This window comes from Electrona antarctica (assembly GCF_951216825.1).
Source record: "Electrona antarctica genome assembly, chromosome: 10".
Lineage (NCBI taxonomy): Eukaryota > Metazoa > Chordata > Actinopteri > Myctophiformes > Myctophidae > Electrona > Electrona antarctica.
This window is the reverse complement of record NC_136791.1, coordinates 17,861,051-17,886,050: the sequence shown is the minus strand read 5'-3', so window position 1 is coordinate 17,886,050 and position 25,000 is coordinate 17,861,051. Positions and strand designations below refer to the sequence as shown.

General features: G+C 42.3%; 1 protein-coding gene across 1 annotated transcript; it reads left to right on the top strand.

The window, feature by feature from the left end:
* Nucleotides 1–3,386: 3,386 nt before the first annotated feature.
* Nucleotides 3,387–15,538, top strand: sncga (synuclein, gamma a; the record flags this gene model as incomplete). The annotated part of the gene is made up of 5 exons (XM_079511841.1): nucleotides 3,387–3,734; nucleotides 14,087–14,128; nucleotides 14,678–14,805; nucleotides 15,297–15,429; nucleotides 15,522–15,538. The coding sequence occupies exons 1-5, from the start codon at nucleotides 3,614–3,616 to the stop codon at nucleotides 15,536–15,538; spliced, it is 441 nt and encodes a 146-aa protein (XP_079367967.1). The 5' UTR covers nucleotides 3,387–3,613.
* Between the last annotated feature and the right edge of the window lie 9,462 nt (nucleotides 15,539–25,000).

Below are 25,000 nucleotides of genomic sequence, written 5' to 3'. Positions count from 1 at the left end.
ATACACACTCTATACACTGACACCACGGCGCGTAAACAGCGCCTCAAACTGTGACTCCGCCCACAACCGGGGGAAGTTGTGATTTGCGCTCGTTCACTGCAATGCAATTTGCGGCATTTTCAAAACAATATTGAGCAGAGTAGCGATTATCAAACGTATTTGCAATGCCATACGTTGAAAGATCTGTTGCCCGTGGACAAGGCACGCTACCTCCGCAAGTTAGATAGCATCGGCATAGATGTTTGTCCGTATGTGATTAAGGATTGGACCAAGTTGCATTGGCAGCCATAGAAAATTCTTACCCCAGGCTAAAACCGGATGTGACGTTTTTGGGCGTTCCTGTCTAGCATGGTGTCAGTGTATCCCTTTGTTTGCTGTGCTTGCTATGTTGTTTGTTGTTTGAATATTATGCTATGCCGCTGCATTGTCTGTAAGGAAGCCAAACAAAAATACGTTTTACTCTTATGTGCCTGTACACAAGATGTAACAAAGACCAACCTTGAACCTACATCATCATGCATCATGTTCCGTGCTCAGGGAATCAAATCATCACATTCCGTGCTACAGTACAAACGGACATACACACAGCTGTGCATAGGAGGGGCTATAATCATAATAATAATAATAAAACCTTATTTGTATAGCACCTTTCATGCCATGAAATGCAGCTCAGAGCTTTACAGAGCAATGGAGAAAGAAAGAAAAAACAAACAAAAAAATAAATAAAAGATCAATTAAAAGCAAGAGTGTAGAAGTGGGTCTTGAGCTGTGCTTTAAAAATGTCTACAGAGGCTGCCTGTCGAAGGTACAGTGGGAGTTTGTTCCACGCCGTCGGCCCGTAGACGTAATATGTTCTCTCATCTTAGTTTTAGTTAAAACTCTGGCTGCCGCATTTTGGACAAGTTGTAATCTGTCAGTTGTCTATAAAAATGCAATTCATTATTATAGGCAATCCAGAAAAAAAGTGCATTGCAGTAATCAAGCCGAGAAAAAACAAACGCGTGGATCAGTGCTTTTACATCGTCCAATGACAAATAGGCTCTCATTCGTGCAATATTTCTAAGGTGAAAAAAGGCAATCTTGGTAACATGATTAATGTGTGAATTAAAATTCAATTCAGAATCAATAATGACCCCCAAGTACTTTACTGTACTGTTACTTTCTACAGTCAGGTTGCCAAGTCTGCTTATTATTGATTCTTTCTGCTCACTAGAACCGATTATGAGAACTTCTGTCTTATCCTCATTTAGCTTGAGAAAGTTCTCACTCATCCAGCATTTGATGCTAGACAGACAGGTCAACAGCGGGTCTAAGGCACAGGGATCATCTGGAGCTACAGAAAGATATAGTTGGGTATCATCAGCATAGAAATGAAAATTGACTCCGTGATTGGTAATACGTTCTCCCAACGGCAGTATGTACAGGGAGAATAATAGAGGACCAAGAATCGAGCCCTGTGGAATACCAGAACCGATATCGTGTTTGTCTGAGTCAAACTCAGCGAGATTGACAAAATAACTTCTGTTTGTTAGGTAGGAGGAAAACCAGGACAGGGCCGTACCAGACAAACCTATCCAGTGCTCCAGACGCTGTATTAAAATTGAATTATCAATCGTGTCAAAATGCAGCCGTTAGATCAAGAAGTAAGAGAACGGATACATTTTTCTTGTCAGCAGACACCCTAAGATCATGAATTACTTTTACAAGTGCTGTTTCTGTGCTGTGACCTTTCCTAAAGCCAGATTGGAATTTGTTATGCACCTTATTGTTCTGTAGAAACACATCCAATTGATGAAAGATGCATTTTTCTAAAACCTTGCCCATAAAGGGCAGATTAGAAATATAGGTCGATAGTTACCCAACACAGAGGGATCAAGATTGTGTTTCTTGAATAAGGGCCTATAACTACAGCCATCTTCAGTGAGTCTGGAAAGACGCCTGATTGTATAGAGCTGTTTACAATTTTTAGGATATCTCCAATCACACTGTCTAAAACCTCTTTGAGAAAGGTGGTGGGAATTGTATCCAATGAACAGGAGGATGATGTCATCTGTGATATGGTTTTGCGGAGTTCGTCTTCATCAATTTGCGCAGATTGACAATAGGCTCCCCCTGGAGAGATCTACCCTGGCACCATACGGTAGCTGCTGTTTGAGGGTTTGTGCTAGCAGTAGCACCATTCATAATATCAGCTCTAATGTTACAAATGTAGTTGCCCCTATAGCGCCCCTCAAAAACATACCCTGCTCGTGCTCGCACCAGCAGCGTCTTTGCCACTACTGCAGGTGTCATTTAGTCACTGTCTTGTGTGGGTGTTGCTAGCGTAGTTAGTAAAAGAACAATGGCGGCTGGTCTGTAAACAATCTTTGCTTCACCTACACACAGTGACACTAAAGCTTCAGTTTCTCTGATAACATTTTTGGCGAGAAATAGGCCATGCAGTGTGTGCATTATTGATTCATTTCACATTTCCGATGCATATTACTCTAGATTCTGTCCGAAATCCCTGTAAATCGTTACACGGCATCTCTATAGTCATGTGCTAAAGAAGGATCTATCCAATATCTCATAATTGGCTTTCAAAGTTCATGAAACCTTTCACACACTTTCCTACTATAGGAATATATCCCACCCGTTTCACATTGACCTGTTATAGCGCCACCAATTTTGCGAATTTCTTTTTTGAACAAAATGCCTCAAATCATCCAATTGCCATCAAAGGTGTAAGAATAAATGACACCCTTTTCACATTGGCCTATTACAGCGCCACCAGGAGGCCACAATAACCTGACCTGGCCCGAGGGGCACTTTTTCTAATTTCCTTCTAAATCCCTTGGCCGAAAATTGTTGATGCCTTATGTGAGCTTGCAGATAGTCTATAGTTCTCAGGATTCTAGGGTGTGTGTGTGTTTAATTAGGGCTAGTTATCATCCTTATCATGCATAATCTGTATGTGTACGAATGCTGTGTGTGTGTGTGTGTGTGTGTGTGTGTGTGTGTGTGTGTGTGTGTGTGTGTGTGTGTGTGTGTGTGTGTGCACGTGCGTGCGTGCGTGTATACATTTTCACATTCTTTCTCCTCTTCTTTTTTCTTCCCCCTTCCTTTTCTATCGTATCTCTTCTCTCTCTCTCTCTCTCTCTCTCTCTCTCTCTCTGCTCGCTCCACTGCTTGTCTGGTCAAGGGCTGGTCTATTGCCCAACTCTCTCTCTCTCTCTCTCTCTCTCTCTCTCTCTGTCACATGCACGCACGCACACACGCACGCACGCACGCACGCACGCACGCACTCACGCACGCACGCACGCACGCACGCACGCACGCACGCACGCACGCACGCACGCACGCGCGCGCGCGCGCAAGGAGAAAGCATAAGGGAGCACAAGGCAGGAGCAGCAGTAGCATCAACCAGCATCACACACACGCACAAACACACACGCACAAACACACACGCCTCCCAGACACACCCAACTCTCCAGAGAAGAACAGAGAGGGAGAGGAGAGAAGGAGAGAAAAGCTCTGAGCAGCAGAAAGAGAAGAGAAGAGAAGAGAAGAACAGAGAAGAGAAGAGAAGAGCAGAGAAGAACAGAGAAGAGAAGAGAAGAACAGAGAAGAAAGCATGGACGTCTTCAAGAAGGGATTCTCCATCGCGAAGGAAGGAGTGGTGTCGGCAGCAGAGAAGACCAAAGCAGGAGTGGAGGAAGCTGCCGCTAAGACCAAGGAGGGAGTGATGTATGTAGGTAAGACCAAGAAGAGAGTGATATACAGTAGGTAAGACCAAGGGAAGACTATGATGCACATTATGTGTAAATTCTTCTCTTTTGTTACTGAAAACAAGTGTCACTTTTTGACACTGATTTTCATTGTATATATATATTTTTTTAAATCTGAATAGCATTTACATAACACCTTTGCACATACCCCCGTTTCTCACTGACAATCCACTCTCTTGCCAATGGCATGACATGTGAAGTTCTTAATGGTACATCTGAATGAATGTATGTTAAGACCAAGGAGTGATATATATGTAGGTAAGAGCTGGATAAGTGCATGGTTCTCAAACATTTTGACCCATCTAAGACCTGAGGTCGATTCTAAATCCAGTTATAAAAACTGGATGTAGAATCATCCTCAGGTCTTGAGTTTTTATTTAACTTTTTTATTTATGTTTAACACGATGCCATCCCAGATTGAAAGGTATAAAGACCTATTGGTTAAAACAGAACTCATTTCAAGGATCTCCATATAACTTAGATATGCAACAAAATCCCTGACACATTTAATAATAATAACATATATTGAAAATGTGGACATTTTTCAACATGGATGATGATTATGCAAAAAATAATTGTGATTATCTCAAATAATTGTGATTAGATCATTATGTAATAATTGTGACATGCAGGCCTAGAGGATAGAGTTATGTAGGGAGCCGTCGAGCCTGCACAGAGCGTTAATGTAGCTCTGAGAGTGTGGCAATAGTGGTCCATTTGGTTCCATAATGCACACTGTCAGAGTTGCAGATGCATAAAAAGAAATGATAATTGCTTGAGGAATGGATAGGGTTATGAATGGAGGGTGGAAGTGATGGATTGAGGGACAGAGGGAAAGAGGATGCGGTGAAGGAGGACTGACTGACTGACTGAATGACGAAGTAATGAGGAATTATTATTGCGTGTATACTGTTATTTCAGTGGATTCATCTGGACTTTAATATGCATATGACACAGATATGGAGAGAGGGGGGGAGAGAGAGAGAGAGAGAGAGAGGGTGAGAAAGGCGGAATAGAAGACGAGAATATAGGACAGACAGTTTAATGCTCATACAAAATGAACGAGGGGAGAGAGAGCGAGAGAGACAGAGAGGAAGAGAGAGAGGAAGAGAGAGAGAGAGAGACAGAGAGGAAGAGAGAGAGAGACAGAGAGGAAGAGAGAGAGACAGAGAGAGAGAGACAGAGAGAGAGAGACAGAAATCAATGTTTGTCCAGATAGCAGGTGCTCTACATATTAAGCAGAGACACACATGCTGTAAAATCTGACTCTGGATCTTTAATTACAGAGCGTAGAAGAAGAACAGTATATGGAAGTTAGACATGCAGTAGAAGAAGAATGGAAACTCAGCTCTCATGGGGAGAGACTATTGACTGACTGAATGAATGAATGAATGAATGAATGAATGAATGAATGAATGAATGAATGAATGAATGAATGAATGAATGAATTAATGAATTAATGAATCTTTATTTTTGTGTCTTGTCATAAAGACCCATCCCTTATCCCGTAGGGCTTACGGGATTATAAAACACCAAAAACATAAATAAACAATATCACATTCACTTCCCAGTTCCCACACAGAAACAAACAAAATATTTGGTTAAAACAAGAAAACAAAACAGAAATAAATATACATCACATATATGTTTTCTTTGTCCGTATGTCCCATGCCGTGTGTGTGTGTGTGTGTGTGTGTGTGTGTGTGTGTGTGTGTGTGTGTGTGTGTGTGTGTGTGCGCGTGTGTATTGGGGCGTGGTGGCTCAAAGTGATGCAACCTTCTAGCATACCCACTTCTGTCTGTCTGTCTGTCTGTCTGTCTGTCTGTCTGTCTGTCTGTCTGTCTGTCTGTCTGCTCTCTGTGTATAGATTTATTACAGCAGTTTGGTAATGCAGGCCCCAAGGTGAGACAGAGAGAGAGAGAGAGTGTGTGTGTGCGCGTGTGCGTGCGTGCGTGCGTGCGTGTATGCGTGCGTGCGTGCGTGCGTGCGTGCGTGTGTTTACCGTCGGTGTAGCTCATTCACTGCATCAGAGGGCATTGTATTCTAATTATGTTCCTCCAAACATTAATAAAGTTTAGTGTCATTGTGATGTATATATTATTATAGCATAGCTGTTATAAACAACAAGTGATGCATATTATTATAGCCATGTTATTAACAGCCAATCACAGCGGCCCTTTCCTACAACTGCGGTGTGATCATAACCGTTGGTGTCCAAATGCAACCGAGCGCTCAATGTTAAACCCCATCTGCACGGGGTTTCCTCGTCATAAATCCAGGGGCCCGCCTGCAGTTCCAGCTTTCACCACTACGTCTCGCAGCTGTGTGTGTGTGTGTGTGTGTGTGTGTCTCACTCCGATCGCACACTCAACACAGACGTGTGGCGTTAGACGTGAGCGTGGCATAGGCGTGCACACAAACACACCCTGGGGTGCTATAAATCCATACATACATATTTCCCATGGTAGCAGAGGAGCCCTGAGAATCTGTAGTCATGTCAGTGAAGGATAAACACAACGTATGCACACACACACACACGCACGCACGCACGCACGCACGCACGCACGCACGCACGCACGCACGCACGCACGCACGCACGCACGCACGCACGCACGCACGCACGCACGCACGCACGCACACGCATGCACGCATGCACACTGACACACACACACACACACGCGCGCGCGCGCGCACACACGCACACGCACACGCACACGCATGCACACACACGCGCACCCAACATAACTTGCACTGTTATGTTATTTGTAGCTGTATACTGCCTGGCAAGTGGCAATGCTAATGGCAACGGTGTGTGTGTGTGTGTGTGTGTGTGTGTGTGTGTGTGTGTGTGTGTGTGTGTGTATACTGTATGCAAATGCAAATGCATGCAATCCACCTACTTACTGCTTGTGCGTGCGTATGCGCTTTACTGTAATGTGAATACACAGTATAGTCAACTCTTTGACCCCTCCTCAGTGATTATAGGAGACATATTGGACTCTGTCTTTCTCTCTGTCTCTCTCTCTCTCTGTCTCTCTCTCTCTGTCTCTCTCTCTGTCTCTCTCTCTCTCTGTCTCTCTCTCTTTGTCTCTCTCTCCAACCCTCTGTTCTTTTCTTTTTCATTCCGTACCAACTCCTGTGCTCCTCGTGACTGTCTGCCTCCTACAAGGAGCAGCTGACCAACACACACACACACACACGCACACGCACACGCGCACGCACACACACACACACACACACACACACACACACACACACACACACACACACACACACACACACACACACACACACACACACACACACACACACACACACACACGGGCGTGCACAGACATTTAGAGGGGCAGGTGCTCAAGGAAAAAAAAGGGCACCTTGTGCAGCGCGTGGAACCGGCCGGTTGCCTAAATAGTGTGGGATTTATAGATTCTGGGGACTAAATAATATATTAGAAGCTTTTTATTAAGAATTGATCAATGTCACAATGGTCCACATACTGTACAGTGTACACTGTACAAAAAAATAAATAAAGTTGTTTTTTTTTTCAAAAGGGCACATTGCCAAAAGGGCAGGGGGTGCTCTAGCACACCCTAGTGTCTATCTGTGCACGCCACTGCACACACACACACACACACACACACACACACACACACACACACACACACACACACACTGTACTGTACTGTACTGTACTGTGCTGTATGAGGGCTGTGTAAAAAAACTGTATAAAATAATCATTAATTAATCGTAAGCGAGACAAACTTTTGAAATAATAGTGATACTGATTTGAAGTCTTATCGGGCAACCCTATAAATTGTGAGCTTGTACAGTTTCTCTCTCTGAAACAAAAGTTGAGCTATTACAACACACGCGGGGTGACTGTGGCTCAAGAGGTAGAGCAGGTCGTCCAATGATCCATGGGTCGGCGGTTCGAATCCCGGCTCCTCCTGTCTACAAGTGTCCTTGGGCAAGACACTGAACCCCAAATTGCTCCCGATGTGCTGGTGCTGCACCCCATTCGACTGGTATCACCCCATATAATATGGCTTCCGCTTTTTTTATTTACCACACTATAGAGTTCAATGTTTTTCAGTGTTTCAGAGTTCATATGATTGATTTGAAAAGTCTTAAATAACCCTAACCCTTTCACAAAACATACATTTTGGTATTCTAAATTATATCTCACATGTAACATCTTTTATGACCCACCAAGGGGACAAAGAACTGTAATTGAAGGAGAGGAGAGGAGGATTTGATTCAATGATTTTCAGTTCATGGCGGAAGACAAACAGTGACTGTGCGATTTTAACAGGACGGTAGGGGAGAAGAGAGGAGAGGAGAGGTATCAGTATAGGCTGGTAACAGTATCAGTACAGTATCAGTGAATCATAATGTATCGTTTGCATTTCCTGGATTTCTTTCTTCATCAAGTACAGGAACTGATCTCTTTCTTCATCAAGTATAGGCAAGTAGAACTGATCGCACTTCATTTCAAACAGCTCAATTCCTGTCTGAGGCTATGCGTGTGACATCATTGTACAGAAGGTATGCGGGAATGCCTACTGAGTGGCACAAAAATAACTACTTTCTGGCCTTGACAGCCCATACTGTACATTCAAACAGAAAAGTCCTATCTGCTTGTATTAAACAACATTAAACTCACCAACTGTACGGACAGCTTGAATTTTGTTTTCATAAAAATCCACCAAAAACAAATCCACCATAGACGTGTGTTATGACTCAGGTACTTTCTGTCAAGAAATTCCATGCAGGTTTGTTTCAGTTTGGAAGCGCTCGTTTTTAATAATGCAATGTCCTGCTGCCTGACTGCCTCCTGCATTATGTGGAAATCAGAAACAGGTGACACACAGTGTCGTCAAGTGATTTCCAACGAGCGCTTCCAAACTCCAATACTCCATGCTGCTCAATGTTTTGCCACTCAGTCTCGATGAGGGGGGCGTTTGTGTAACCTGACTCCGCCAGATGGGGCAGCAGAGAGTACACTGGGTTCCCCCCTCCTGCTCCCATCTGGGAACTCTCAGGCAGACTAGATGCTCCGGCCACCAAACGGCCTGGCCAATCAGCGGCAGCTAAAGGCGGGATCAAGGCATACACAGTACTGCCTTGATCCCGCCTCTAGCTGCATCTGGCGGAGTCAGATTAGCGTTTGTGTCCCGGTGGAAAAATGTGCATAGATTCATACAACGCTCTCATTACTAATATCACATACAATATTTAATCTCCTCCCTCACCTTTTTTCATTACATTACATTACTTTTTATTATTACATAATTTTTATTAAATTGCTTTTTTTAAATATGAAATGTATGTATGTATATGAAATGTTCCTTTTTATTATAATACATTTTTTACAGTAAAATAGTGATAATACTATAGCTGACCTGCAAGCTCATGGCGACACCCTGCTGTGAGCTTGTAAATCTGCTATTTTCATTACTTTTGTGCAGTGGATCAGGGGTAGAGTGGCCGCTTCAACCGCTTGGGAACGAAAAGGTTCTCATTTCGATCCCGGGCTCCGCAGAGTTAGTGTCGAACTGTCCTTGAGCAAGACTCCTAATTGCTCCCGATGAGCAGGTTGGTGCCTTGCATGGTTTCCTCCGCCATCGGTGTATGAATGTGTATGTGAATGGTGAATGTAATGCACATATTATATGTAAAGTGCCTTAGATAAAGGTGCTATATGAATGCACCATTTACCAATTCCACTTGTTTGATGGGCATTAATTTACAAACATATTGTTGCTGTTGGGAGGAAACCACCTAACGTTTTAGATTATTATTATTGTTTTTTTAATAAATCGGTGCTATTGAACACCCTTTACGTTTGTGTGTTGTTTCGAAGATATTGGACCAATATAAAGTAGAAAAAATGCTTCGGACAAAACCTCTTAACTCCATTGGACCCTCAAACTGTTTTGATGAGGCAGTATTGCTTTGTTTTCAAAATATACCGGTTATATTAATTTCCTGAAAAATGTACATTTTGGAGTCGAAATATGGATATACAAGGTTTTGTCCCTATCGCAACATTATATTTGATCTCCTCTCACTTTTGTATTATACGTTTAAATGTCATCGACTGTTGCATATGACCAATCCTCTCCCAGATGAAGAGTTGACATTACTACAGCTGTAATGTGTAGTAATGATCATATACTGCGTAGGTCTAATAAACTATAAGAGCATAAAGAAGGAATGGCTGTACATGTGCAAATTCCTCCTGGGATATGGTGATTAACTATGCAAGTTAATCAGACCACTGGCTGAAAGATGCCATGTTATTCCTGAATCTCGAGAAAATTAAATACGATCTACGTTGCTCTCCAGGAGGATTCGCCTCCTCCTGGGGTGCGACAATAACCTATCTCGAGAATCTGTCAAGTCTTTCGAACACCCCATAGGCCATTTGTTATGAACCACGATGTTCCCCTCCTACTCTGCACACCAACCTCATTCCCCTCTTGACCCTTTCATTCCTTTCCTCTCCTACTTTCTTTCTTTCTTCCTATCTACTTCCAAAATAAACAGCAGTACCCCTTATCTCTTTCAACCACTCTCTCCTACAACATCATGGAGTCACTATTCACTTCTGTCTATTTCTCTCTCTTTTCTACTTCTCTGTGCTGGCTATTGCTACTATTTACTTTATTAAAAAAAAAAGAAAAGGAAAACCTACAAGGTGAAAGGAGAAGGTGTCAAAGTTCCAAGTGGGAGGGTGGGGGGTTGTTTTCGTCTTGTCTTGTCTTGTTTTGTTTTGTTTTGTTTTGTTATATAAAAGAAAAAGAAGCATAACATATCACATGTACTGCATTTTTCCCTGTCCAAACCCCTCTACTATGCTTAATAAAAAACCTTAAAATTGAACTATGCAAGTTGTCTTATTATATCTTATTTATGGAGGAACATATTTAACATTTAATAATATTAAGGTTCTCTCTCCATCTCTGTCTCTGTGGCCCAATTTCTCTCTCTGTGTGCTTGTGTAGTGCGCACGTGTGTGCGCACGCGCGCGCGTGCGTGTGTGTGCGTGCGTGTAGCACAGCTGTTTTATGGTGGTGATATATGTAAATTGTAAACTGTAAAACAGGCATAATATAAAGTTTTCCAAACAGTGGGTCACAGACCGATTTTTTTATGGGACACAACTCGAGTAAAAAGCCCATTATCATTTCCTACATTTAAAAGAAGCCGGAAAAGAAAACTGATATGAAGCAGCATGCTGGACCTGGCCTCAGGGCTTATTGTCCACCCACACACAACACCAGCAGATGAGCTGTAAAGTTATAAAGGGCCTGGATTTAAATGCAAAGCAAGCAGCAGACCCAGCAGGGCTGGGCTATTTAGACATACGTATGGTGCACCGATGAAATCTTGCGTTGTTGTTGTTGTTGTTGTTCACATAGCCTGTATACCTGTATTATGTGAAGTCAATAAAGGGCAAAAGCTTCAATTACAAAATGCTTTCATCAGTTGTGTCAGCAAGAAGTAACACTCGGAGACGGAGTACGCATGCTCCAGTGACATAAGGACAAATGGGTGGATAGGGACTTGATGGTTACATGGCCGTGCATTTCAGAGGGTTGGTCAATCCATCTGGAATTTCACATGCATGGGCGTTGACAACACTGGCATATTATGCAGGGAGTGGGACTTACAAGGCATCTATAGACATGTCTGTACATGATTTGTGTGCGTATACTGTAGATGGACTATAGTTAGAAAGATTAAACATAAAAATGAAGTAAGTATTATTTTATTGAATTGGCCTCAGGATGAAGGAGTAAATTAAATGCAAACGTTGAGGATTTGATGGTGTATATGTTCTATGTATCTGAGCCATGAATTGTGTGCGTGCGCGTGTGTGCGCGACTGCGTGTGAATGCAGTTTCCGTGCTCGTTCATAATCTGATCTCACATAACACCCAGCACACTGTGATCTAATCAATACAGCACATGAATACACACAGTGCTCTGTGGAGCAGCAAGTGTACGTGTGTTCGTGTGTGCAGTGTTCAACACAGTGACCTGTGTGTTGGAACATGGACCAGTAATTTTCCATGTTCCAGTATCTATTGTCTAATGGGGGCAACAACAATGACATGCATGTCCTGTGTGTTTGTGAGTTTGTGTGTGTGTGTGTGTGTGCGTGCGTGCGTGCGTGCGTGCGTGCGTGCGTGCGTGCGTGCGTGCGTGCGTGCGTGCGTGCGTGCGTGCGAAATAACCGACTTTTTCCGCCATTGGGGCTTAAACCCTGTCTTAAAGATGGAGTGCCGTGATTTTTTTCCTCCCTAAAACATGATCATCAGGAAGGCTATACTATGAGTAAGATTTATTTATTCAAAAAGCTGTACAGAAAGTGTTACAATTATATGCTTTTATGTTGCCACACCCACCAGTTCACTAAGTATACCGGGTTTTCACTTTAGCACCACCTATACCTGAACTTAATGAATTAAGCCTTGCCCACAGCTGTTGTAGCTATAATAATGGGGGAGGGGTTAGGGTTATGATGCCACTAAAGTGGTGTATTTCGATTGGGCCTTTTGACTCAAAGGCTTTCAGTTTTCAGGAAGAAACCAAATATAGACAGGGAAGACATATTTGAATATTGTAACCACACCTGGGGGTAGACACATACAAAACAGAAAAAGTCTTTATCTTTAAACCCTATACTGTGTATAGTATCTCCCTCGACACCTGGGATCTGCTATTTCCTGTGGTAAATAGCGCTGAATGTTCAGCCTATAGAGCAACAGACGCCGGCTATAGGCTGGACACAGACAGCTTGACAGAAGAAGGTGAAGACAAAAGCGCATGTGCAGACTTAACAGCTCTCTCAACCTTGCAACGTACTTCTGCAACTGTCCTAAATCCATCACCACGGATACCAGTCATCATCATCGCCATGGTTACTGCAGCCATCCCTGGACCATGCATGGGTCCTTGAGGAGTTATGGGTCTGTAACTCTGAGAGGGCATAACTATACACAGAACCAACAACAGATTTTACTGATTGGGTATATAGACTGGAGTCTCAGAGATGAAATCTACGAAATGGTGGTCACTGTTTGCGCCTGGCCTGAAGAATATCAATCACTGCATTACGACATCATGCTGTCTGTCTGTCTGTCTGTCTGTCGTACGCACGCACGCACGCACGCACGCACACACAATCTTTTATCGACTCAAATGACTCCCTTGTTTCTGTGTCTCTCTCTTTCACTCAATCTGTCTTTGTCTCCCAAGTCCCAACACACACACACACACACACACACACACACACACACACACACACACACACACACACACACACACACACACACACACACACACACACACACACACACACACACACACACACACACACACACAGTAAATCCTCAAGGAGTCTTTGTCTGGCAGGCAGGACTATAGGCTGAGGTCCAACAAAGAACGACTGTTTGTGTGTGAGTGTGCGCGTGCAGGGAGCGTGCGTGCGTGCATGCATGTGTGCGTGCGTGCGTCCGTCCGTGCGTGCGTGCATACAGCCTGTTGCTCTGAAGCATCAAAGTCAAACACCACCATGATTGGTCTCAGGAGACTGCAAACATATCTCTGTCTGACACACACACACACACACACACACACACACACACACACACACACACACACACACACACACACACACACACACACACACACACACACACACACACACACACACACACACACACACACACACACACACACACACACACACACACACACACACACACACACACACTTCTTCTTTGCACGTTTGCTGTATTGACGTGTACAGTTGTGATGTTATCTTTGCTCCTAGACTTATAGTTAGTTGTACGTGCGCTGGTGTCGTGCACCAGGAATAACCTGATTACTGTACATACAGTATATCGTCTCTGTTGGGTGGAAACTTAGGCCTATATATCCAAAATGTTACTTTTCAGGATTCTAATTAAATTCTGTTGCAGATCTACAAGTCTAAAATGTGTCGCTTCGCGCCACGTTTCAAGCTTGCAGATCTGCTACTTTTGATGCTTTCGATGCATGATCAAATAGGGGGTTAATTTATGGAAAAAAGAAGAAGAAAAGTTAGATACGTTAGAATATGGAGATTAGAGACAGCATTGATATAATGTAACATACCGTTTGAAACTAAAACAACGACACGGCAACTCATTCTGTAATTCATTCTAAACATTATTTTCAGAGATCAAAAAGATGTTTAATTCATAAGTTCTAAAGTTTTATAGCATGTTATACAATGATTTTACAAGGATATTTGTGTTGTGTTTCAGGGAACAAAACCAAGGAGGGAGTTGTCTCTGGTGTAAACACAGGTAAATCAATGATAGCTTTATATTAAAATCATTTAATCTATAGGGCTGCAACTAGTATTTTATTAGTGATTGTTCTATATTGTTTCCATTAATCGAACAATCGAGAAGTGACTTGTATTTGATAATCTATTTCTGTATTTGTCAAAGAATTGTAAAATATTACTGTATAATCAACTCGATTAGTCTGATGAACCACTGGAGCTTTATTCTCCCGTCTCGTCATACAGCGTAGTAGCGCAGTGTAGCCCAACTACAAACCAAAGTACATAGCATTGCGACACGTTGTATGGTTGTGGATGAGCTATTTTTTTAAAACTGTGATTGTTTTAAAAATGTAAATATTTTCCTCTAAAATGATGATTATTTTCACACTATCAATTATTATTTATAATTGATTAAATCGATTGATTTGTTTAACTGTTGACAATTGTTTTATTTAATAATAATATAATATAAAATAGATAATTATTAGCCTATAGAAAATATATTAAAGCATGTGAGACTTAGGTTACAGTGACTACTTCCTGTTTCCTGTCCGTCCCTGTATAGTGTCCCAGAAAACAACGGACCAGGCCAACATCGTGGCTGACGCCACGGTAGCCGGGGCTAACGACGCCGCTACAGCAGCCGTGGAGGGAGTGGAGAACGCAGCTGTGTCGAGCGGACTAGTCAACGCGGTGAGTCTACTTCCTGTGATGTAACATCCTGTGTATTGTATCTGTATCTACTGTTTATATTGTATGTAACTTGGATATTATAGAGGGTATGCACATTGCACATTCATATACAGTGAATGGCAAATCGAGTGGCAAAGTGAGTGGCAAAGTGAGTTTATAGTCATTTAACGTTGTTTAATAATAGGACTTTTCTGTTTTGATGTACAGGGCTCATTTGGGCTGTCAAGGCCAGAAAGTAGTTTTTTGCCATTGGTTTATTCATAACTTACTTTTTTTGTGTGTGTGTGTGTGTGTGTGTGTGTGTGTGTGTGTGTGTGTGGCGTGCGTGTGTGCGGCGTGCATGTGTGTGCGCGTGCGTGTATGTGCGCGCGTGTGTAACCTGGGGCCTATTTTGATCAAACAAAGGGTGGGATTCGTCCATACAGTCCATAATGTATACTTAACCTTCTGTCTTTGTTTATCCCCAAATCTATGGTGATTGGCGGAAACAGGAGGAGGCGGGACCAGTGGCTCAGGAGGTGCCTGATTGGTTTGGGGTGGTGGTGGGCGTGGCACTGCATGGCATGGTGCTGCCAAAATGTTTTTGGTCAGCCTTTACAGGGGGTGATCACACTAAGATGCAACGTACGTTAGAAATGTGCCACCAGCTAAACCATCACATTCCTATGGTACTGGTGCAGTGTGCTCCTCTCTTGAGCTGCGTGCCACATTTTTAGATGTGCGTAAAAGTTAAACCTCTCAAACCACAGCATTCCCATTCTAAGGGGGAACGTTTGCTGGAAATCACCAATCTACAAGCTCACAGGACTCATGCTAGACACACGATTTTTGAAGAGTTTTTATTAGTGTAGATGGGTAAAAGAGCGTACCTAGTACAGACCCTGGTCAAATTTACTATGTAAAGTTTAAGTGGTCAAAATATAATACGGTTAGCCTAAACTTTTCAGCACAAGGGCCAGAGTCGTCCCGTCCTTCCTGCTGTGATCCTGGTAGGCCTATATGTGGATTGGCCAGGTGGGACAATGCTAAATGCTGACCAAAGTTTGATAAGACGCAAGACACAAGGGGCTCCATTTTCGTCACCGCTAAACCCCTTATCCCTAAACTTCTTTGCCTGTTTTTGCTATTTTGTTAAACATTTTTGAATAGTTAAAATGGACAGTCTACAAGCTCACAACGTGCATGTCAATGTAGATTGGCTATAGTTGAACTATTCAAAAATGTTTTTCAAAATAGTGAAAAAGGCAAAGAAGTTTAGGGATAAGGGGTTTAGCGGTGACGAAAATGGAGCCCAAGATCTGCTTGCCTTAAATCATTTTTGTTGTTGTTGCTGTGATTCATTTGATCACCTGGGTAGCTACAGTACGCAAACACGCTCCTCAAGCACCCCACGGTTTTGACCGATGCAGAACTTTTGCCAATATGTTATGTAGCATCTGGACCATTGTGTGATCGCCCCCCTTGTGGAGGTTGTGAGAATGTATATATATGCTACTAGACCTTTTCACTGCAACCATTTTGACTTCTAGCTGAAGGGAATATTGTGGTATGTGTTTCATTAAACAAAACAATTACATGAAACATATACCTACTACAACCCTAAGGTTGTGTTTACCCTTCAAATGGCTGCTGTTGAGTAAGGATGTAACTAACAATTAACCTTTTGATATTTGCCCCCATTAATATGATCTACTGTGTGCTAATGCTCATCACAATTTATCAGAAGTCAGATATTTTTTAAATTGCTTAACAAGTTAAACCCAGAAGTCAAAAATAAAACTTTCATAATACACAGACAGACAAGCATTCACTTATTGGTGAAATTAGTAAAGCTATATCAGACAGATAATTCACTGAACCATTATTACATTCTAAAATCGCCTTTGATACATTTTTGTGATTCATTTTTATGAATCATTTCAGCACTGGTTAGGAGTGCCTCAGTTTCACAAGACATTGACCAATGTCAATGTGTCCTGGCTTCATTGAGCAAGCAACCTGACATTTTACACAGTTCCTGCATGTAGCCTACTGTTCCTCCCCAAGGGGAATTATGAAAACCATAACCATAGCCAAAGTCTAAAGGGCTTAACCCATTTAGACCTGAAGCCGATTCTAAATAAATGTCTTCTAAATACAGTTTTCTGAAAAACCTGTTTCTAAGTCAGTGGTGCTCAGCCTTTTTCATGTCAAGGACCCCCAGAATGATCTGTATTTGGCCGCCCACCCCCATCTGAAAATATGTTGTTCCAGGGACCCCCCAGAAGCAAAGATTTCCGTTAAAAACGTTCGCTCTGAAAGAATTCAAAGATTTGTACCCACATAATTAAAGATTTTTCAAAAATAGCAGATCTACAAGCTCGTAGCGCGGCACATCGGTGTCACGCTATGAGCTTGTAGATCTGCTATTTTTACATAGCTAAAGTATAACATAATGCTTAAAACACCAAAAGGGGTTCCCGCCCAGAATTTAAGTGGTAAAAGCCAATCATTTACCAGCGTTGTGCTGCCAGCAATTTCCTTTTCTGACCATCATCGATCTGATAAATAAACATAATCCAATCAGCAAATATGACATTGTAATATTGAAAACCTCCTGTAACCAAATAATGACAACTTTAATTTCCATAACATAATTACAGCCCGAGGCCAATCGAATCAAATGGAATAATGTCTCTCCAAAAGCATGGACAATTATCAAGCCGCATTCTGACATTTAAAACTAATGATGCATGAATGGAAAATGTGCATAATGTGGACGGTGGAAATGTTTGAAATTGGCTTGATTGACTTGATATGCCTGTTCAAAAACTGAAGCCTCCGTTCAAAGAACCATATCAATTCAAAATACTGAATATAACAGTATCTGTAAGATGTTACAATGACTGAAGTTTACAAATCCCATGATTCCCATGAATTAAGTATACAGAATGCTATAAATAGGTTGTAGTCACACTACAACCTATTTATAATTACAATAATATCTGCATTGTAAGGCTGTTATTGCAAGATAAATCAAGAATGTTATGGTTCTTCAACTGAAGGCTTCTGTTTTGCAGTAACTAGTGCTCGTTAACAACATTCAGTTGTGGACATTAAAGTCCTTGTATTCTATTAACCACATTCACCTGGTGTTGAGATTAAAGGTAGTGTAAGTGATATTTATTTAGTTAGTAAGTGTTACAGTAGATATTCCCAAAGTAATCATCGTTTTATATAAAGTGTTTGTTCAGTAACAGGGGTCCCCCTGTCTCCCAGCTCTTTAGTATACAGAAATAAAATACACTTTCAGGTCAGGATACCAACTTTATCCAATCAGGAGAGTGAACTTTACTGTATACACAGGATGCTTAACATAATTTATATAATGCGTTGCAAACGTTGCTCTTTTTTCACAGCTTAACCCTAATTCAATCTTTGCACTGTGCTGCATCTTCCACGTTGGTGTTCATTTACAGTGCTGCATATAACAGGGTGTTGATGTCTGTCTGTCTGTCTGTCTGTCTGTCTGTCTGTCTGTCTGTCTATCTGTCCGTCCCACAGGCTGACCTGGGAGAGGCTGCTGCAGAGGCTGCTCAATAGGTGAGACCATTCCTCCCAATGTGTGAATGAATGGATGAATGAATCATTCTAAAGCGATTTGAGAACTTCGAAATGCAATGCATTATACGACACATGCGTACACAGACCCTCACGCCAGTGATTCTCAACCTGACTGTGACGTGACCTACAGTATATAGGCCATTGTATGTTGCCTACGTCTAAGACAATGTGGATTTAAGCATAAATAATTGGCCTACGTCTGGAGTAAGTACTCCAGAAATAATTTGGCCTGAGTCAGGTTTACAATTGCTTATGTTACATGACAGGGTTATTTGTCTGTCAATAGTCATATATTGTTATAAACTTTTTTTTAAATGAAATTATGAAGAAATATCATTCAGTTCATAGGTTCAGTTTTTCAGTTTTCAGGAAAAAAAAGAAGACAAGCCATAATTTTTGCAAGGTGACAGGATGTGTGAGCAAGCTCAAACGGTAATAGTGTGTTGTGTGCATGCGTATGTCGAATGACTCGGCTCATTCAATAGAATGTTTCTGGAATGGATGATGAATTCAAGCGTTCACATGAATAGAAACACATGTATGCACGTCAATAATGCAGGAGTATCATGCTGGTTTGCATTTGCTTAGGGGGATATAAAAATCAGAGGCATGGATTTTCCCATCCATCCCCTCAGCAAATTCAATCCTGCAGTCATAGATCGTTAGCATGGACAATCTGCCACAGCAAAAAAATAAATTAAATCAAAAATAAAGCCCCGGGCAGATTGGTCTGGCATACTTACATTTGGCTCACCCCAGAGTTGTGTGTGACCAATCAGAGCCCACTATTCAAAGTGGAACATTTTGAATTGTGGCAGTGGCACACCACCCCTTGGAAATTAATCTTCCACACCGAAGTTCGAGACTAATATCTTCTACGCAGTGATATTAGTCTGGCCATGCCAGGTTAAATAGACCATTACCTCTGGCTGTGCCCTCAATTTCAACTGACATTCATTTTAACTTTGGTCCAACATTTATTCAAATAATAATAAAGTTGTTGTCCAATTGGCTTCAAATAACTTTAGACATTGACAACTATAGTAGGTGTCCTTACCCGACACCAGGGTCTAAATGTCTCAATGGAAGAGTATTAACATACTCTAACCTAGCCGCAATTTGCAACACTATAGGTTATTTTTTAATATGTTGAATCTAGAGTTGCAACACTCTAGACGCTCTAGAATGTGAGACGCCAAAGCACTGTAATAACAACATGATAGGCAATATTAGGCCTATGGTCGAATATGACATCAAGCATTTAATAACAAACTAAGTAATAAGTTGCTAACCCCCGTCCCGTCCCACTGTCCCACACAAGCCATACTTCTCTCCCTCAAATGAACAATTTGAATTTGGATCTGGTCACCCTAGAATGCCTAGATGCACATAGAACAAACAATCTCTCTCTCTCTCTCTCTCCCCCCTTAGAATCTCCTCCTTAGTGTCGTGCAGTGACCCCTCCCTCGTCCCCCTGGTGTTCCTGTCTCGTGAGAAGAGGACAGAAGGAGTGAGACAGCGGCGATGGCAGACAGGAGGAGCGAGAGAGAGACCACGCCTGCACCCCCCTCCCCTCCCCCCTTATTACTAGCCGTCCATGGTGTCAATCTGTCCGCTAACGTTATACCTGCCATCCCTAACGTTTTCCTCAGTGATGCTGTTAATAAGCTGCCAAACATTAATACCAGACCATACTATACACGCACACACACCGCATGCACGCACGCACGCACGCACGCACATTTTTAATGCCGTTTTAGTTTGAAGATGAATCATTATGTTTTTATGTTAAAAAAGGGGATATCTATACGATGAATGACCCATTGACTGGGAGACACTGCTTTACATGCGGTAACATTGGTATGCAGGATTTTCATGGGTAAATTTCAAAAACACTGCACAAAAAAACTTTTTCTTTAATGATATTATTTGCTGACGCAAACTCACCCATGTACGCCGTCACATGCACGCACGTGCACGCGTGCACACACACACACACACACACACACAGTCACACACACACACACACACACACACACGCACACACACGCATGAAGTCTGCTTAGTGGCTTTCAAGCTAATTGCCTGAATAATTGAAGTGAAGGTTTATTATTCGTGTCAGAATCCCTGGCACGTTTTCTTACCTCAGAGATCGATAAGCGAGCTGCTATGACATCAGCTTTCAATCATCGCTCCTTCATTTTACACTGAGCTCATAATGGCCAATGAGGGGCCCTCTTTATATAAAGTTGGCACCATACAGGCCACACCTCTCAACGCTGTCAATCAAAACCATGGTCCCCCCATCCCTGTTAGTTGGTGATGTGAAAAAAAGGTTTTAATCAATTTACAGTTTTGTTGTTTAAGTGATTTGTGAGACTGCATGTTGCCTTACTGACACAGAACAGTATCATACATACGCACGCACGCACGCACGCACACATGCCCCGCGCACACACACACACACACACACACACACACACACACACACACACACACACACACACACACACACACACACACACACACACACACACACACACACACACACACACACACACACACACACACACACACACACACACACACATACGATTATTAATTTGTGTTGATGTCAAAGCTTATTTTATAAAACAATAGAACGTGAAATGAAATTATAACATTTTGTTTCAAAACACAAAAGTGTGCCAGTGTCTTTTGTTCTGATTTCACTGTGACAGCAGCCACACGTCAATTATAGACTCAATCGTTCAAATCATATAAATTTTGTCACTCAAATGTTTGCTTCTGGGGGTCCCTGGAACAAAATATGTATTATTTTCTGTAGAATCGGCCTCAGGTCTTAATGGGTTGAGTGGTTAGGACAGAACAATAGACATAGTAGCTGATGTAGTGACTACAGCGAGGAGAGGATGGAAAGAACAACAGAGATAGCAGTGTGATGTAGAAGAGAGACTAGAGAGGAGGAGACAGAGGAAAGGAATGCTTCCCTCAGACTGCAGGACGTGAGCTGGCAGAAATTGGGGCACTTACTCACCTTTGGAGCTGCAGTAGTCTATCATTTATTTAAACCTGCTCTAGCACAACAGACAGAGCCAACGACAGCAGCCTGTCTCTCTCTGCACACATACACACACAGTATAGTATACATCGACGGCCACTGTCTGTCGGGCCAAAACCTTGCATGTCCAAAACTGTTACTTTTCAGGAAATGGAGGGAAAAAATAATAATCTGTGTTCCAGTGTAGTTGTTATTTTAGTAACAAGCTAATACTCAGTCATTGGTTCAACAAAAATAAAAGCCACAAACTGCTTCCATGTTCAAACATGTTACAAAAATAGCACATCTACAAGAGCTTGTACATCTGCAATTTCCGCTGCCCAACACTGAAGTAGTAGGGCATTAGTAGGGCATTAATTTAGAATTGTATGGAGATACAAGGTATTTGGCCTACAGCAACAATTATGACTGCATGGTGAGAGCATTTCACTACACTACTACTACTCACTTCAAGTATTCTGAGGAAGGCCTTTGCTTCCCTCTGGTGGTCACCACCAGAGGGAAGCAAAGGCCAAGAAAAATAATTATTATCCACCACCAATTATTTTCTAGGCTAGGTCTTGGCAATAGGCCAGTGACGTAGTCTGTGGGGGCCGGGGGGCCAGGGCCCCCATGAGGAATTGGACCAGGGATCTCGGCCCCCATGAGGAATTGGACCTGAATATATATTCGCCTCGGTTCGTCCCGTTTGTGCCGCATCAGGTCGCGCCCGTTCGCGCAATTCTCGTCTTGCATTGACTGTGTATACAATCGCGCCACTCTAACCATCCAAGTCTGGGGGAGGCGGGGCGGCACGGGCCCCCTTGAGTATTATGAAAACTATTCGTCCCTGCAACCGATACGGGACGCACTTAATCCCGTATTTTTGTCTTGTGGAAAAATGACAGCGCGTTATGGTGATTCTCAGTCACTCGCTCCCATGCAGTAATAAGAAGGGGCAGCCGACTGAGCTATAGGAACAGGAAAGCAAGACACTGGAACCTGGTGTCTGGAAGGGCGCTAGGCTCAGCTCATTGGTCAGTACTCTTCATAGGCATGCAGCAGAGCCAATCACTATGCAGTATCGTATCTTAGCAACTATTTCACCACGCTCCGGTCCACAACATTGAAAAAACAAATGGATGCTGTTGACAGCCAAAAATCTTATCTACCTCAGAGTCAGAAAGTTCTAGTAGTGAGATAGAACTAAAAAAGAAGAAAAGCTAAGTGCAGAGCTGATTGGGAAAAAAATTCGGTGGATTTTTATGAAACAAAAGCTTTGCAGTTTGAAAGTGGATATTCAAGCTTTCCCTACAGCTGCAATGTTGGTGAGTTTAATGTTGTTTAATACAAGCAGATGCAAATTGGATGAATGGGGAGTTAATGGATGGTTTATGGCAAGTCACTTCATATCATTATAATAAATCTAGAGTTGGGGGGGGGGGGGGATTCGTGGCAACATAGCGCGTCTCTCTGGTGCTGCTCTGCTGACGACAGCGACATGACACAAACACAATAACAAATGCGCATGTGGGGGTGCGGTCAACGAAGGTTGACCAAATCGCAGTGTCCGTGACGGCTGTGTTTTGGGGCTGGTCTAGCTGCAGTGTGAGGAGACAATGTAGTCCGGTAGCAATACGGAAGAGTGTCTCTGACGTCAGAGCCACCCGTTAATCTAAAATATCTAAACCCAGAGATTACACAAAAAATAATGCCAGGAAAGTGTTCTAAATCTTATAAACGTCATTGATATATATTTTTTGGCAAAAAGGGTGAAGTGTCCCTTTAAGTAGTGCTTCATTTGTAACTGCCAATTCCAAACAGCTCATTCTGAGCTCGTCCCACATATGCGTGTTCGTTACAAATCCATTTAAAATGGAAGTAAACACTAAACAGGCTGTTCAGCAGTGTCATTGGATATGTTTGCATATTGAATGCTTTTGTTTGGTGAGTTTACCAGGGTGGATCTTCTCTCTCTGTGGGGGGCGGGGGACACATTTAACTGTTCAAACATCCATTGTTTTTTCTTTAAAATATTTGAATTTCAAGCACTTAAATTGATTTGTGGACCTGTCTCTAAACTCTAACTGCCTCCAGCTACATTACCATTTTATTACTTTGAGTGTCAAACAGGTGTGACAGGAACGTCACCTGGACCTGAGGGAAGGAAGGGTCACATGACAACTCACATTATATAGGCCTATAGTACGTAGGCCTACATATAGCACACACGACGCCATAATCATCATTGGCGATTAGGCTACTCATAGGCTTCGAGTGGAAGCTAGTATATGAACCACAGTGCCTGTCAGGACTAGTGTTACTTAAAACAGATGCAGAAGACGAGGATCACATTAACTTGACTAGTTTAACTATAATGGACACTTGGACAGTGAACTGCAGATTAACAACAACGTCAAACATAACACTTAACCCATTAGAAAAGCATCCATGTCATTTAAGATTTTAGCTACCATAGCAACTTGTGATGTTTCTGAAAACTCTTAAGGGTTTAGAACAGTGGTTTATAACTGGTTCTCAAAAATAGCATAACTTTAAGCTGATATATAGCCTATATTTTAAAAAGGTGTTTTAAAAAAAGTTTTTAACACAACTCTTCTCGAGGCCGGTCCCTGACACGAAACATTTTCAGATGGGGTTGTGTGGCCAAATTGGCAAATAAAAACATGAAAAAGTGTGAGACTTATTTAGAAGGTATTTGTAGAAAGCGCCTCAAGCCTTCATGGCAACAAAAGGACCTGACACACAACTTATAAATGAGCCAGCAGCACCAAACAGTCAGAAACACAGTGATTATAGTCTCAAGAGCTCGTCACCCAACCAGGCTCAGCTGGTCCTACAGGTGACGGCACTCAGGGCAATCAAACAGACTCCTACAGCAGAGGGAGGGACACTCATAACACACACACACGCATACGGAGTTTACGGACGTTTCTACGCTGCCACAATGTTATGCTTCACACACACGGGCAGATGCAAAAGATAAAGATCACAGACAGTGTATTTGTAGCAGTGTAGTCGTTATGCAGCTCAACCCCACCAAGCAGCTCAACCACTGAAACCAAAACAAACGTCCAACATAGATAAAAGTAATTACTCACCTGCTGCAGGTTCCATAAATAATCCCAGTGTTGTTCAAGATGCATGGTTTTTATATTGTAAATAATGATCGTCGCGTGGTTTAGCGACTACGACTATGAGAGGAGCACGTAACTTTGGGACTTTTGGGAGTGTATAGTAGCTGTTTACAACTGAAACAGACTTCCTGTGCACTAACTTCCTCTTCAAAATAAGAGCCACATGTAATGATTAGTCAACACTAGTTTTATTTCTAAGTCTACTTCTTACAGGACGTTAAAATCTCATTTGAGTTCCTTTTGAATGCCTGTCAGATTTCTCGCAAATGAGCCTTGCATCTACCAAGCAGAAAACATTTTGATGCCATGTGCACCAGTTGTGTACCCCCCTGATTAATAACATCTAAACATGAACATGTAAACACAACAAACATAGTAGCCTACTCTTATTATG